At 35.3% G+C, this 12,610-nt stretch overlaps 2 protein-coding genes across 4 annotated transcripts in view; one reads left to right on the top strand and one right to left on the bottom strand.

The window, feature by feature from the left end:
• LOC117113518 (protein SON-like) overlaps positions 1–11,771 on the top strand; it is a 14,774-nt gene extending 3,003 nt beyond the window's left edge. Inside the window, exons 2-9 of one of the 2 annotated variants that reach the window (XM_033256868.1) lie at positions 1,611–3,550; positions 3,771–3,955; positions 4,046–4,498; positions 4,923–5,033; positions 5,940–6,062; positions 9,020–9,167; positions 9,946–10,133; positions 10,647–11,771. In XM_033256868.1, coding sequence (XP_033112759.1) covers positions 1,611–3,550; positions 3,771–3,955; positions 4,046–4,498; positions 4,923–5,033; positions 5,940–6,062; positions 9,020–9,167; positions 9,946–10,133; positions 10,647–10,781 — 3,283 coding nt within the window. In that variant the 3' untranslated portion in view covers positions 10,782–11,771. Of the gene's footprint in view, positions 1–1,610; positions 3,551–3,770; positions 3,956–4,045; positions 4,499–4,922; positions 5,034–5,939; positions 6,063–7,906; positions 7,980–9,019; positions 9,168–9,945; positions 10,134–10,646 lie in introns of those variants that run through there. The other variant, XM_033256869.1, reaches the window with a different exon arrangement.
• A 261-nt stretch (positions 11,772–12,032) lies between these two features.
• The window catches only part of LOC117113520 (protein downstream neighbor of Son-like), a 13,975-nt gene continuing 13,397 nt past the window's right edge, over positions 12,033–12,610 (bottom strand). For both annotated transcript variants that reach the window (XM_033256873.1, XM_033256874.1), the window contains exon 10: positions 12,033–12,511. In XM_033256873.1, coding sequence (XP_033112764.1) covers positions 12,164–12,511 — 348 coding nt within the window. In that variant the 3' untranslated portion in view covers positions 12,033–12,163. The remainder of the gene's footprint in view (positions 12,512–12,610) is intronic.

Consider the following 12,610-nt stretch of genomic DNA (forward strand, 5'->3'; position numbering starts at 1 on the left):
ATGATTTTTTTAAATGTTAAAAATTTATTTTGAATCCGACTAAAATCAAATGAATGCACGATGGCGTGCATTTCAATACTATTTTCTTCAGAACCACGCCCAAGAATTAGGCCTACGTTAAAATAAGGTGGGGTGCAGCATCTGATATCAATTATCCACAATAGGAACAATTGGTATTGTTGAGTGACAGACTTCAGTCCTTCATATTTGTTCGACCATTGGGGGATATGTTTGAAACCCGTCGGTGACAAGGATGCATCCAATGACGTGATTAGATGTGTATAAGAGACAGACCAAAACTACTGTCAAAATGTGTTATTGCGTGATGACAACAAGGTTATAAAAAATATACGCCTCGGGGCGGCGTACGAGGAGGCGTATGATGTGTGTTTGTGTTACTTGAACTCCGACACAATTATGCCTATGGTATGAGAGGCGTGCAGTGATACATGAAATATAATGATATACATCAAATAATATGAACAATACACGAGTTGACTTGTGGCCGAGTTGGATCGAATTCTAGAATAGAAGTACCAAGCTGGTCGTATAGAGAGCAGGTTTCCTTTGCTTAAACCTGGAGTAGATGTTTTTTTTAATCTTTATAAATCATTTTGATTTTTGTTTTATTCTGTCCCTGCAAATTCTCACTCATATTCTCACTCCAGTAATCATCTATCACTCATTTTAGAACTTGAACACAAGTTGGGTCAGAGATTGTTGTGGCATGGGCCCGATCGTCTAGAGATGGGCCCAATTGTCTTGGGCCCGATCTTGTTGGCCCAATCATCTATCACCCACTCAAATAATATACACCTGGAAAGTCAGTATGAGAATCATTTTCAATTGACCGAATTAGTCACCAAAGATGACGCCATCACAATTTCGCCGAGTGGGTATAAATTTGTACACAAAGCCGAAAGATCTATGCTAGAGCATTGAGCGCAATCGAAAGTGGTGTATATTAAATCGTCTAAAATGTAGGTTAGCATAGAAGATACTTTTTATATACTGTAACAATGTATACATTTTGAATGATTCATAGATTCATGAGACTAAGGTTGATTTGACTTACATTTCCATTCAGACTAAAAATACGAATAGTTTTGAGAGGCCTTCTAGGGGACCTAGGCTAATCACTTGCGGGACTTACCACATCGCTGTTGATTTGGAGGTACACATTTAGCTAAAATACTGTCACCAAATCATTTTGTTGCAATTTCTGTATGAAATATTTAAACTATTGGACCATGAATAAACTTAAATTGCTGAATTGTAGATGTTTCTTTTGACTATGATGGCCTGTGAGTCAGAAGAACATTGTACAGGGGTATGACTCTCCAGTCTAGGGCTAGGCCCGTGTTCACGCGATGAGGCTATGCAAACATGTTCAAGTTTTCCATCTGTTTATTTCACTCCATTTCAAATCTAATGGGTTAATCTATTAACAAAAAATGTGTTGCATGAGGTTGAATGGGTAAGGGAAATTAATAACAATTTAACTCAAATTTTTATTGCAGTACAGCAATAGCCAGTTTATAATTGGTGTTGTTGAATATATTGATAAATGGTGATTGTGAATTAAATTCCAATTGACTTTGATTTTACAGGAATCCCAATAAAAGTAACAGTGGGGATGAAACAGCAACCAAGAATACTGGTAGTATTGGTACAGTAAAGGAGAATCACAGTGAATCTACAGATAACATTAGAGAATGGGACAAGAAAGAGGGCCTTCAATATAGAGATGATGTAGATACAAATGAAAGGAAAACAATGTTCAGTGCTATCATTCAAAGTAGGATTGCAAAAGAAATGAAGGAAGTAAATAGGATTAAACAAATCGACCACAACCACTTGAAGAAAACAGAATCTATTTATGTAGATACTGAGAAGCATGTAGACACAGCTGATGATAATGGAAAAGGAAAGATTCAGGAAAAGAAACCCATACAGATAAAGATATTCAGTAAAGACCTATCAGAACCAAATACAAAGAAAACAAACACCTTAGATGAAGATGATAATGAAGATGTCTCCACATCGTCATCATCAGAAGAAGAAAAGTCAGAAGTTCAAAGGTTACTACCTTGGCGTGAACTGCCTGAAGATGGAGAACTAACTGCTTCTAGTTATAGTGATGTAGATATGCAAATAGGTTCAGGCATCGCAGATAAAAAATCAGATAAGCTTGAAGAAGAAGATATCAAAAGGGACAGTAAAAAGAAAAAGAAACACAAACATAAACACAAGAAAAGTAAACACAAAAAGTCCAAGAATAAATCAAAAGAAAAAACTAAAGAGAGAGAAGACAAATGTGCAAATGAAAAGAGGAGCGTTAGAAATGAAGATAATGATGTATTTGATAAACAAAGGCTTTTGGATGGGAAGTATAAAAAGAAAGATGCTGATGATAATATGAAACAGAAAGAATTTGATGAAAGAAGTTGCTCAACGTCAAAAGAAATCAACATTGAAAATGAAGTGATAGATTTAAATGAATTTTTAGAAACACAATTGGAAAATCTTAACACCAAAGCTCAAGCAGATGAGAACAAAAACAAAAGGACTTCAGACGAAGATATTATAAAAAATTGTTCATTAAATGAAGGTGAAATCAAAGAAATGGGTAAAACTGACAAAAAATCGGTAGGCAAAATTTTACCAGAATTACTTAATAAAGACCTTAAGATTGAAAGCCAGGAGAAAGTATCCCAGGGAATAACAGAAAAAAAGGATGCATCTATTGAGAATACTTTGAAAGATAAACCTGTTAGCGATGTTAATAAAAGTACTGTTCAAAAAACAGATATTGATAAATCTGTGAAAAACACCATAGAAGAAACTAAAAAAACAAGCATTAACATAACAAAAGACAAAAAACAACAAAAGGAGATAGAAGATGGTGGAAGAGATAAAGATTTGTCGTATTCAAAAGCCAAGAAACGCAAGAGAGATAAAAATGAAGCAAGTGATGGAGAGCTGACAGATAAATCTAAGAAAAGGTGCAGAGACGAAGAAAGAAAACGTAAGGACAGTCGACGATCTCGTTCCCGATCACGAACAAGAAGCAGAAGACACAGAAAATCGAGTTCACGTTCTCCTTCCCGTAGGTCCCATACGACAGACAGGTATAGGCATCGTTCAAGGTCAAAGTCACGAGAGAGGAGGTCGCGATCACGAGGTAGGAGGTCCAAATCACGAGACAGGAGGTCCAAATCACGAGACAGGAGGTCCAAATCACGAGAAAGGAGGTCCAAATCACGAGAGAGGAGGTCAAGATCTCGTGACAGGAGGTCACGATCTCGAGGCAGGAGGTCACGATCTCGAGGCAGGAGGTCACAATCACGAGAGAGGAAATCCAAGACAAAAACAAGCAGAATGTACAGCGATCACAAACCGGAGCGTTCTGTGGCAGATCGTATAGACAAAGCTAAACTATTAGAAATTGCCAAAGCGAATGCATATGCACAGATGAAAGCAGGATTGTTGCCAGCCAGTTTAAAATTGCCACCTTTAACTGTTGAAGATAAAGCTAGTCAAAGAGCAGGTATGTAATCCAGTTCATACTATAACTACAGTACTTTAGTATTATTATGATAGACAGACAGCAAACTGTATTTTTTTTGTGTCAAGCCAAATTGTTAATTCCAAAATGCTGATTCAACTTTAACATATTTTACGTAATTTAAGTTCAAATTCTTTATTCATGAACATATTACAATAAAAAAAGAAAAGGTTACAATAATATTGATATTGATTTATCACAGGTGGCCAAACAATTACTGAATTAACAGCAGTATGCCAGGCAATCCAGAAGAAAGGAGAGGGACTTGACTCTGGGGACGAATCACCCGTCAACAAACCAATAGATTCCGACGAGGACTCGGAAACATTCATTAATCATCCATTCAAACTCCGGCCACAGCCACAGAGTATTGTGGTCAATATTAAGGTAAAGGATAAGCAATACATCAGTATTAATAGTAATGTATCCTGTTATTTAATGATAATTATTTAATAATAATATTTGATTTGATTTCAGAATGCTGTACAAAGACCAAATATGGACAAAGATAAACTGCGGATACAGTTTCCAGTCTCCAGTGGTTCACAGCATCGCAAGAAGGAGGAAGAGGTCTCACCATATGGTGCTTGGGTACCTTACCAAAAGCCAACTGCACAAACAGCTGCAGCACCCTCAACCACAACGACTACTAGTGACACAAGCACTGTTGCAACTCCTGCTGCATCCACCAATACAACCACTAATGTAACCACAACCACCTCATCCACCAAGATGCCCACAATGGCTGCAGGGGGGCAAATATCCTTCCCAGCGAATCCAGAATTATGCACCCCTGTTCTCGGTCAAGCTACTAACGCCTTAATGACACCAGTGGTCCAAACGGTGACACCAACTCCTGCCACATTACCTGCTCCGGTTCCTTCTGTGCATCCAAATGATAGAGTTTTTGAGGAAACGCCGTCCGCGCCGGTAGATTTTACACTTAAATGTTACTTAGGTTAAATCGCTGTGTTCACATTTGTTTTATTTAAGTCCAGGATGGTGTCACATACTGGTTCTATATAGACTTTCACTCACACCAACATTGCTGGCTCTGGCCTAGGATGTTCCCAGGTCAGACTCAGCAGATAAGGACTTCTGTAACCAGTGACCAGGGAAAAGTGCCTTTTAGCAGTTTTCTGGATATGTGCACTATATAAATCCTATTAAAATAAATATTGTAAATAATAAAACTCACTATTGTGTCTGTGTGAAAGGTCCAAAGCAAAAAAGACACGAATTAGAGCTCTAGAAAACAAGTATATTATCTGGTAATAATATTGATAGACTTATAAAGGCACATTTTATTTTGACCTCTCTGGCTCTTCATAACAAGGTATTTTGGTCTTTGTAGGCTGTTGACATAGCAACAATGGTATCTGCAAGACTAAAGGCTGCAAGAGCCCTTGAATCCAACCCTCTTGATGTTGAAGCTCTTGGTCAACTACACAAGGCTCAACGAGGGGCAAGTATTTATGTTTAATATATTTTTTTACAATCATATCCAGTTAATTGTATTATTTTATGTAAAGTTTTCAGTATTCAGTATTTAATTTTTTGTTAAAATATTTATATTAATAATTATCACTTCCTCAGCAAAGTTTGAATTAAGAACTAAAATAATTGATGTAAAGAAAGTCAGTTTATTTCATTTGTGAATATTCACAAGGTATAAGAATTACCCATAAGAGCTATTAAACAACTAGAGTGCTGACAAGATGGCGGAACAATGCAGAGTTGTGTATGTGTACCATCCAAGATGGCTGCCGTAAGAAAGCGCCACCTTCAGGCTTAGTATGCATATTATTACCATAAATAAGCCCTCTGACTGAATATTATTTCATTAATGATAATTAGTATTGATGACAAATTATTAAACTGTCGTAGCGAAAACGAGGCCAAGTGGAGCATCTTATTAAAAAAACAAGTACCAAGGAATGAAAATTAAAATCGTGTGCATTACACCCAAACACCGCAACGCTCGAGTTTCAAACATAGCTGTACTGAACTTTCTGTGTAAATTGAGGGCGCCATTGAAAATGATAGTGCTCAGGCGAAATTTGATTGGCTGAATATAAGGCAGCCATCTTGGATGGTACACACACACAGCTCTGCGTATTTCGAACATCGAATACATTGCGGTTAGCGCTCTAGTATTCTTATTATATCTCTATGGAATTACCCCAGTGTTATAGCTGTTAAAGTATTTATTTGAAAAGGATACTATTTACTAACTTGCGATCACATGCTAGTCTTCGTCTTTGAATGTTGAATCAGAATGATGATGACTACTGTTACTGGAACAACAAGTGTTGGCAACAATTAGAATAAGCCATCTCTCTTACATTTAATTTTCTTTAAATTTATTCAGATCCAGAGCTGGGCCAATGTGAGCAACAAACCAGGCCAGTTTACCGGGAGTACCGGAGTCCAGATTCTGAATCCCAAAGAACTAGCAAACTCAAATCCCAGGGCTCAGGCCTGGGCTAAAAAGGTAATTTTACATCTTGTATTATTTAGATTAAAAAAACTTAAGAATTTATTATATCACAGAGAATTGTTAAAGGTTTCCTTTCATAAAAAAGATACATATTTTTTTCTAATTTTTGGTTCAAAATTTTGACTGGTAATTTTATTTTAATTCTTACTCTGGTAAATTCAAAGTATAAATGCTATGGTGCTAATATTTATACCGTAAATGAATGAATAAATGCTGCTCTTAAAAGCGCTGCACCAAATGTGACTAGCTAGGTGCTGGACTTGGCACCACGCCACTTATATTAGGTGTTTCAAATAAACGTCATGATGTTTAATTGAAAGTGTGTATTAACATTAAAAGATAACCCAATATGCCCCAACTCGAGACTGGCAGAATTATAGGGTAGCATGAGTACCGAATGCTTGAATAAGTGCCACAGCGCTTATACAATTTTTGGAAACTTCTGCGCGGCGCTTATTATTCAAAAGCGGCGTCCATAAAAATGTATTGGCGTGGCACTTTCCATGCCCGTTCCAATGTTATCCATATCACGTATTCCCATAGTTCAGTAGGCCTATCATAGGTGCTACGTCATCATAATTAAACATTTATAAAGAAATGCTTGTGTCTTTATTGTGTTTTATGTATTCATTTTAACACTATAAATTTATTTAAATCCCCGTTTCTCAAAGTGTTTCATTGAACAAAGGGTAAAATATACTATTGTTTAAGCGCTGCACTTAGCTAAAAAAATCAGGGTTGGTGGCGCTTATTCGAGATCGGCGCTTATTCAAGCATTTACGGTATCTACAATATTCTGGAATAAGTACCCTCCTAAATATATATTTCTCTGTAAAATTATGTGCACTGAAAATTATAAAGTTATTCAATCCTTTACAGTAAATAAGACCTTTGCTTAAGTGTGGCAAGTGTAACACCATATCTAGCATATGTCAATTTATAATTACAAAGAGAAGCAAACATACACCAACAACCTGACACACATTCAACCAGACACCCAGATGGATCCTTCCATTATTGATGGATTATTGATTGATTTTAAAATATATATTTTTGAAGGTATAAGGTTTGTATATTTTTTAGACTACTGTATATATCACAGTTGTTGCATGCATCCAGTTGTGAGTATCTATATTCTACAGTACTCTATACATTATTTATTGTCACAAAAAGATAGAATTTGTTTTCGAATAAAAAAGTACTTCTACTACAGATGTTAGAACTTTTTTACTTACTGTCCAATCATGGTCATATATTTTATTTGAGCAATATGCAAAAATGTACTTGGGGGTGGGGGTATAATCAATATGCTCATGTGGACATTATGAATAATGTGCTTGTGTGATCAAGTGGCTAATACAACCCTATTATGATGTTAATATGAGCATTGAGCAACTCCATATGTCCCTAATAATGCTCATGTCGGTCATGTGTGCATTGTAAAATGAGCAACAAACTTGTAATGCTATGCAACAATGCTCGTATAGCACTGTACATGCTCATTCAAAAATTGTACATAATATGCTTACATGAGCAGTTCAGCCATGCATATGAGTAATGTGCTCATGTGTGTATATGAGCAGATTTTTCATATGCAAAATATATCAGAGGTATAGACCCCTGTCTATTTCAAATGTAATGTAAAGGTGTTATCATTGTTATTGGCTGGAAAGTCAGATGAAAAAAGGAAAAATCTGACAAAATTCTAACCTTCTCATTACATTTATTCTGTGATCAACCTGTGATTGGAATGGTTTCTTCCACAATGGACCCAACCATTCCACTGACGGGTTGATCCGGGGCACTCTGACAAACATTGGCAACCTTATTTAATACAGGAATTTCATCATAGCAAACACGATTTACCTCGAAGATGTTGCACACCCCACGGAGCTTGATCAGCGTTGGTTGGTAGGTATGGGAAGCTGCTGTCACCAGACGTCCCTTGATTGCCATTGTGGGATGTTTTGTCACCATGGAGATATTTATATTTAAAATAATTCCATAGTGATGCATCTTGCGCAAGAAATATTATCCATTGTATAGCTGTCTGAAGTGGTATGGCTGTAAATACCTCATAAGGCATGCAAGAAAATGGATGCTAATATAAATCATGGATGTTTCTAGAAAGAGCATCCATGTATCCGTGCTGTCATGTGATCATCGGATCATCAGGTCACCTGATGGTAAATAGTCATCAAATACTAGTCACAACTATTCCCCTTTTTAAACATTTCTCTCACCTCTGTTTAAATATATATTTTTTTTACACTTCTATATAGTACAGTAGTATCCAACCCAAAATTATTCTTGACAATTCTACATAGTAACAATGATGTAGCTTATTTTTCAACTATTACTATACATGTTTCACACATATTATTTCATGTCATTAATATAACATTACAGATATTAATAATATATAGGCATACATGCTGTAAACTTAAATATTACATTAATAATACTATCAAATTAAGTAATATAATAATAAATAATAATGTGATTATTATTCCAATAGAAGAAACATATGGCATGTTAATGATACTAATAATAATAATAAAATATATTGTGTTATTATTGTGTAGAATCATACAGAACATGTGATCATGCCCAGTGGTGGAGATTCCTTCTCATAAGGGGTGATTGTTCTTTGATTAAAAAACTTTTTTGATTTATTTTTTATTATCTTATTTCCCTCTCCTTTGGTTAAAAGGTCAGAAATTTCAACCCTACCCCTCCTCTAAAAAATTATGGTTGGCACTGTAAGCTGGGCTCCACCACTATGCACATAGTTTTGTTTAACAGTGTTGTAGTTATCAAATTGCAATGGCCAAATAGTAAGTCTGCAGTGTTTAATTTTCTCACCATCGTCAAGAAGTTGTTTTGTGTAGATATTTGTGTTACATTTTGATGAAGCATATTTTAGAAGACCGACTGATTTCTTTACACAGGACATGTTTCTTAAGTCTGCACCAGTTAGTAGCGGCATCGGGATGATGATGTTACAAAGGATGGGATGGCGACAAGGAGAGGGATTGGGAAAGAACAAGGAGGGTGCCAGGGAACCCCTTTTATTGGAAATTAAATCTGACAGAAAAGGTAAATTTTTCAGATTGTATTTTTCCAATTACAGGGATTGAATAATATACAGTGCTGTGCTTTGTAAATATTATAATGCATTGAATGTATACTATTATTATACCATGCAATACCATTCAATTGTACCATACCATAGCACTATAAAATCTTTATCCCCTTAATTCTAACATAATGTTCAACTTAAAATATATAGTATTACTAGTATACTATTTTACTACACAATTCGATGATACTATATGGAAATAATTCAATCATAAATAATTTAAATGTTATAAAGAAAAAAAAACAAGATCCCTGTTGCAAAAGTAGAGTAGCACCCAAAGAGAGAAACACAGTTCAGTCATCTAATGTAGTCCACTTTAAGTGTAGTCCACTTTAAGTGCGTTTACACAACACAACTTTGTTACCTGGTTACAACACAATTTGATGATACAATATGGAAATAATTCAATCATAAATAATTTAAATGTTATAAAGGAAAAAAAAAACAAGATCCCTGTTGCAATAGTAGAGTAGCACCCAAAGAGAGAAACATAGTTCAATTATCTAATCTAGTCCACTGTGTGTGCGTTCACACAACTTTGGTGCATGGTTCAATTTCTATCGCTTCTGTCCTTGTGTTTTAGCTATGAAGGTGAAATGCTTGTATGTGCAGCATCTTTTGGAAGAAATATTCACGGTTGTATTGTCTCGGGGCGTACTGCCAAATTTACCCCCAGTCGGACACCACTAAAAATAAGACTTTATTTATTGGTCTTGTATTTTTTGTTATCATTAGGGTTGGTATCATCCACTGAAAGCAATAGAGGAAAACCCGTTATTCCTAGAGTTGTGACACATGACCTGACCAGCAAGCATCCTGTCTCGGCTTTAATGGAAATATGCAACAAGCGCAAATGGCCGCCACCTTTGTTTGAACTTATCCATGATAGCGGACCATCTCACCAGAAGAACTTTGTTTTTAAGGTCAGAATTAACTTATGGCACTTGAGGGTAACACGAAAAAAACCACAATAAAAAGCCATTTCATTATTCCTATTCATATGGCGGCATATGCAAATTATAAACGTAAATACTCAATAGTGACATTAATGTAAGTAATGCTGGTAGTGTGTCTGCTTAAGATCTCTGTAAAAATCACCATTTGTGGTGATGTCATCTGATACAATGTCAATTAGTATGTTTCAATGATGACCAAGTGTATTAAAAAGGATGACTAATGGAACACAGTAATGGATTGAAGTTTTCTTGGTAGCTCACCACGAAGTGATCCTTAGGGAATAAGGAAGTTACTGTACAAGTTAGTCCACACATTGAGCGACATCCGACATCAGTGATTGAAGCAACTACACTCAACCAATTTAAATAAAGATTTGAAAAGTGGAAATATGCTCAAAATGAAATGAATACTGTATATATGATTTGATTGTTTTGTCTACAATTGGAACATTGAATAAGAATATTGTTACTCTTCTTTAGGTTATTATAAACAAGGAGGCATACCAACCAACAACAGCAAGTGGAAACAAGAAACATGCCAAAGCACAGGCAGCCACAGTTGCTCTACAGAAGATGGGGCTTATACCAATGGATTATGTACATGGTGAGGGTTAGCCCTAGGAGAGAAAGGGGGAGGGGATAGGGTGTGTCAGGGGGAGGGGATAGGGTGTGTCAGGTATGGAGCAACCTAGTGGACAGAAGTAGCTTTTGTACATGTACAGTAGTCACTTTCCAGGGTAGGCTGGCCTGAAGTTGTGTATGTTTCATTAATGGTTTGCCTGAAGTTGTGTATGTTTCATTAATGGTTTGAGAAGGATAACCTGATTTCTATGCTCTTCTTGTAACACATGATATACACTTCAATAGCTGTAAATTATGCTTTTAACCACACCGTTCATGACACAAATATGCAGTGCCTACAAAATGCTCAGTTCAAATGAAACAAGTATTGCTTGTCAGAGCGAAATACTGTAGAATGAATAGCGCGAATAGGGTTGGTAAATTTTTTATTGTAGGAAATTACTTTTGTGCACAAAATTGAAAGATGGTTGTGGTACAGTATAAATAACTTGAATTTTGAAGTAATGCTATATGTTATTTGTTTCATTTGGTTGTAAATAACAGTGCTGTGGTTTCCTTGTATATGCTAGTAATAGGCTGTAGCTAGGTATTTTTATGATTGCATTCTTATATTTCTGAAAATTATTTGCATACTATCATAAAACAAATCAAAATTAATATGCTTTATATTGGATTCAATTTAACAGATTTGAAACAAAATCAATTTCAGCTGTATTGTCTATTGTCAACTGCTACTTAAAATCAATCATGTTTTTATAGCACTGTATGTACAAGTACAGGAATTTTTCGCTTTTCTTTAAAATACTTATTATAGTGCCTAAGCTGTTCTTGACCATTTTAAATAAATGTATTTTACTTTGTAACTGGTTGTATAAATAGAACTAAATCCATAAAGGACAGGAGTGCTCAGTGTAATGTGCAAGATTTATTTCAGGATAAGCGCGATACAAGTCAAATGTTGCTATTAAATTTGTTATGTTCCGCAACTCTCAGAGATGTATAATAAAACATAAAGAAAAATAACAAGCTAAAGAAGTTTAATTCTTTTAGTTGGGAGTACATATTTATTTACTAAGTATAGAGTAATGTCACAGAAATTATACATAGCAGTTGTAAAAATAGTTCTGAAGTATTTCATATAATTACAGAATTAAAAATAATTTATATACATTCATATGTTACAAATATTAATGATATATCTTTTGCCAAAGAATAAAATACAAAATAAAACATTCACTTATTTAATATAATGTACATAAGTTATATAAAAGGTTGTATTAATAATTAGAAAAAACACTTCATACACAATATTACATTTATTTGTTTATAATCTATTATTAGCTATCACAACATTTTCTAAAGAAAAATGATTACAGTACTATTATTTAAAATACAATTTTAGAATATTTGTGGTCTCATAAAGACCAGTTATATTTTCCATCTTTGCATACAATCTCTCTTAGGAAACCTTTGCTCAGCATATTCCCAGTGTGGAGCTCACTGATCATGTGATCACTCAATCCACACTGAATCAGGTGACATTTCTCAGGACTGTGATTGGCTGTATTTGAGTGCACTTGGTTGAAAGGTGCTGTGGGCTCGTGCACATTGAAAGATGCAGTGTAGCTCCCGTTCTGTGTACATTTTAAGACCTCGCAAAGGCCTTTCACTGAATTTGGCAATATTACTCCAGCGACTTCTAGACTGTTGACGCTCTCCAAGGTCCCTGATGTTGTTTTCTGTTTAATGACTGTGTTTCTTACCTGAAATAAATTAATAAATATTATGGTCATTAAAGGTAGTTCAATTCAGCTGACCCCTCTATCTCCACAAAAACTTATCCCCTGTACCCCATGGGCCTC

The sequence above is a fragment of the Anneissia japonica genome, unplaced genomic scaffold (assembly GCF_011630105.1).
Source record: "Anneissia japonica isolate Jap-2015-1 unplaced genomic scaffold, ASM1163010v1 scaffold287748_len1686314_cov196, whole genome shotgun sequence".
NCBI classification, from domain to species: domain Eukaryota; kingdom Metazoa; phylum Echinodermata; class Crinoidea; order Comatulida; family Comatulidae; genus Anneissia; species Anneissia japonica.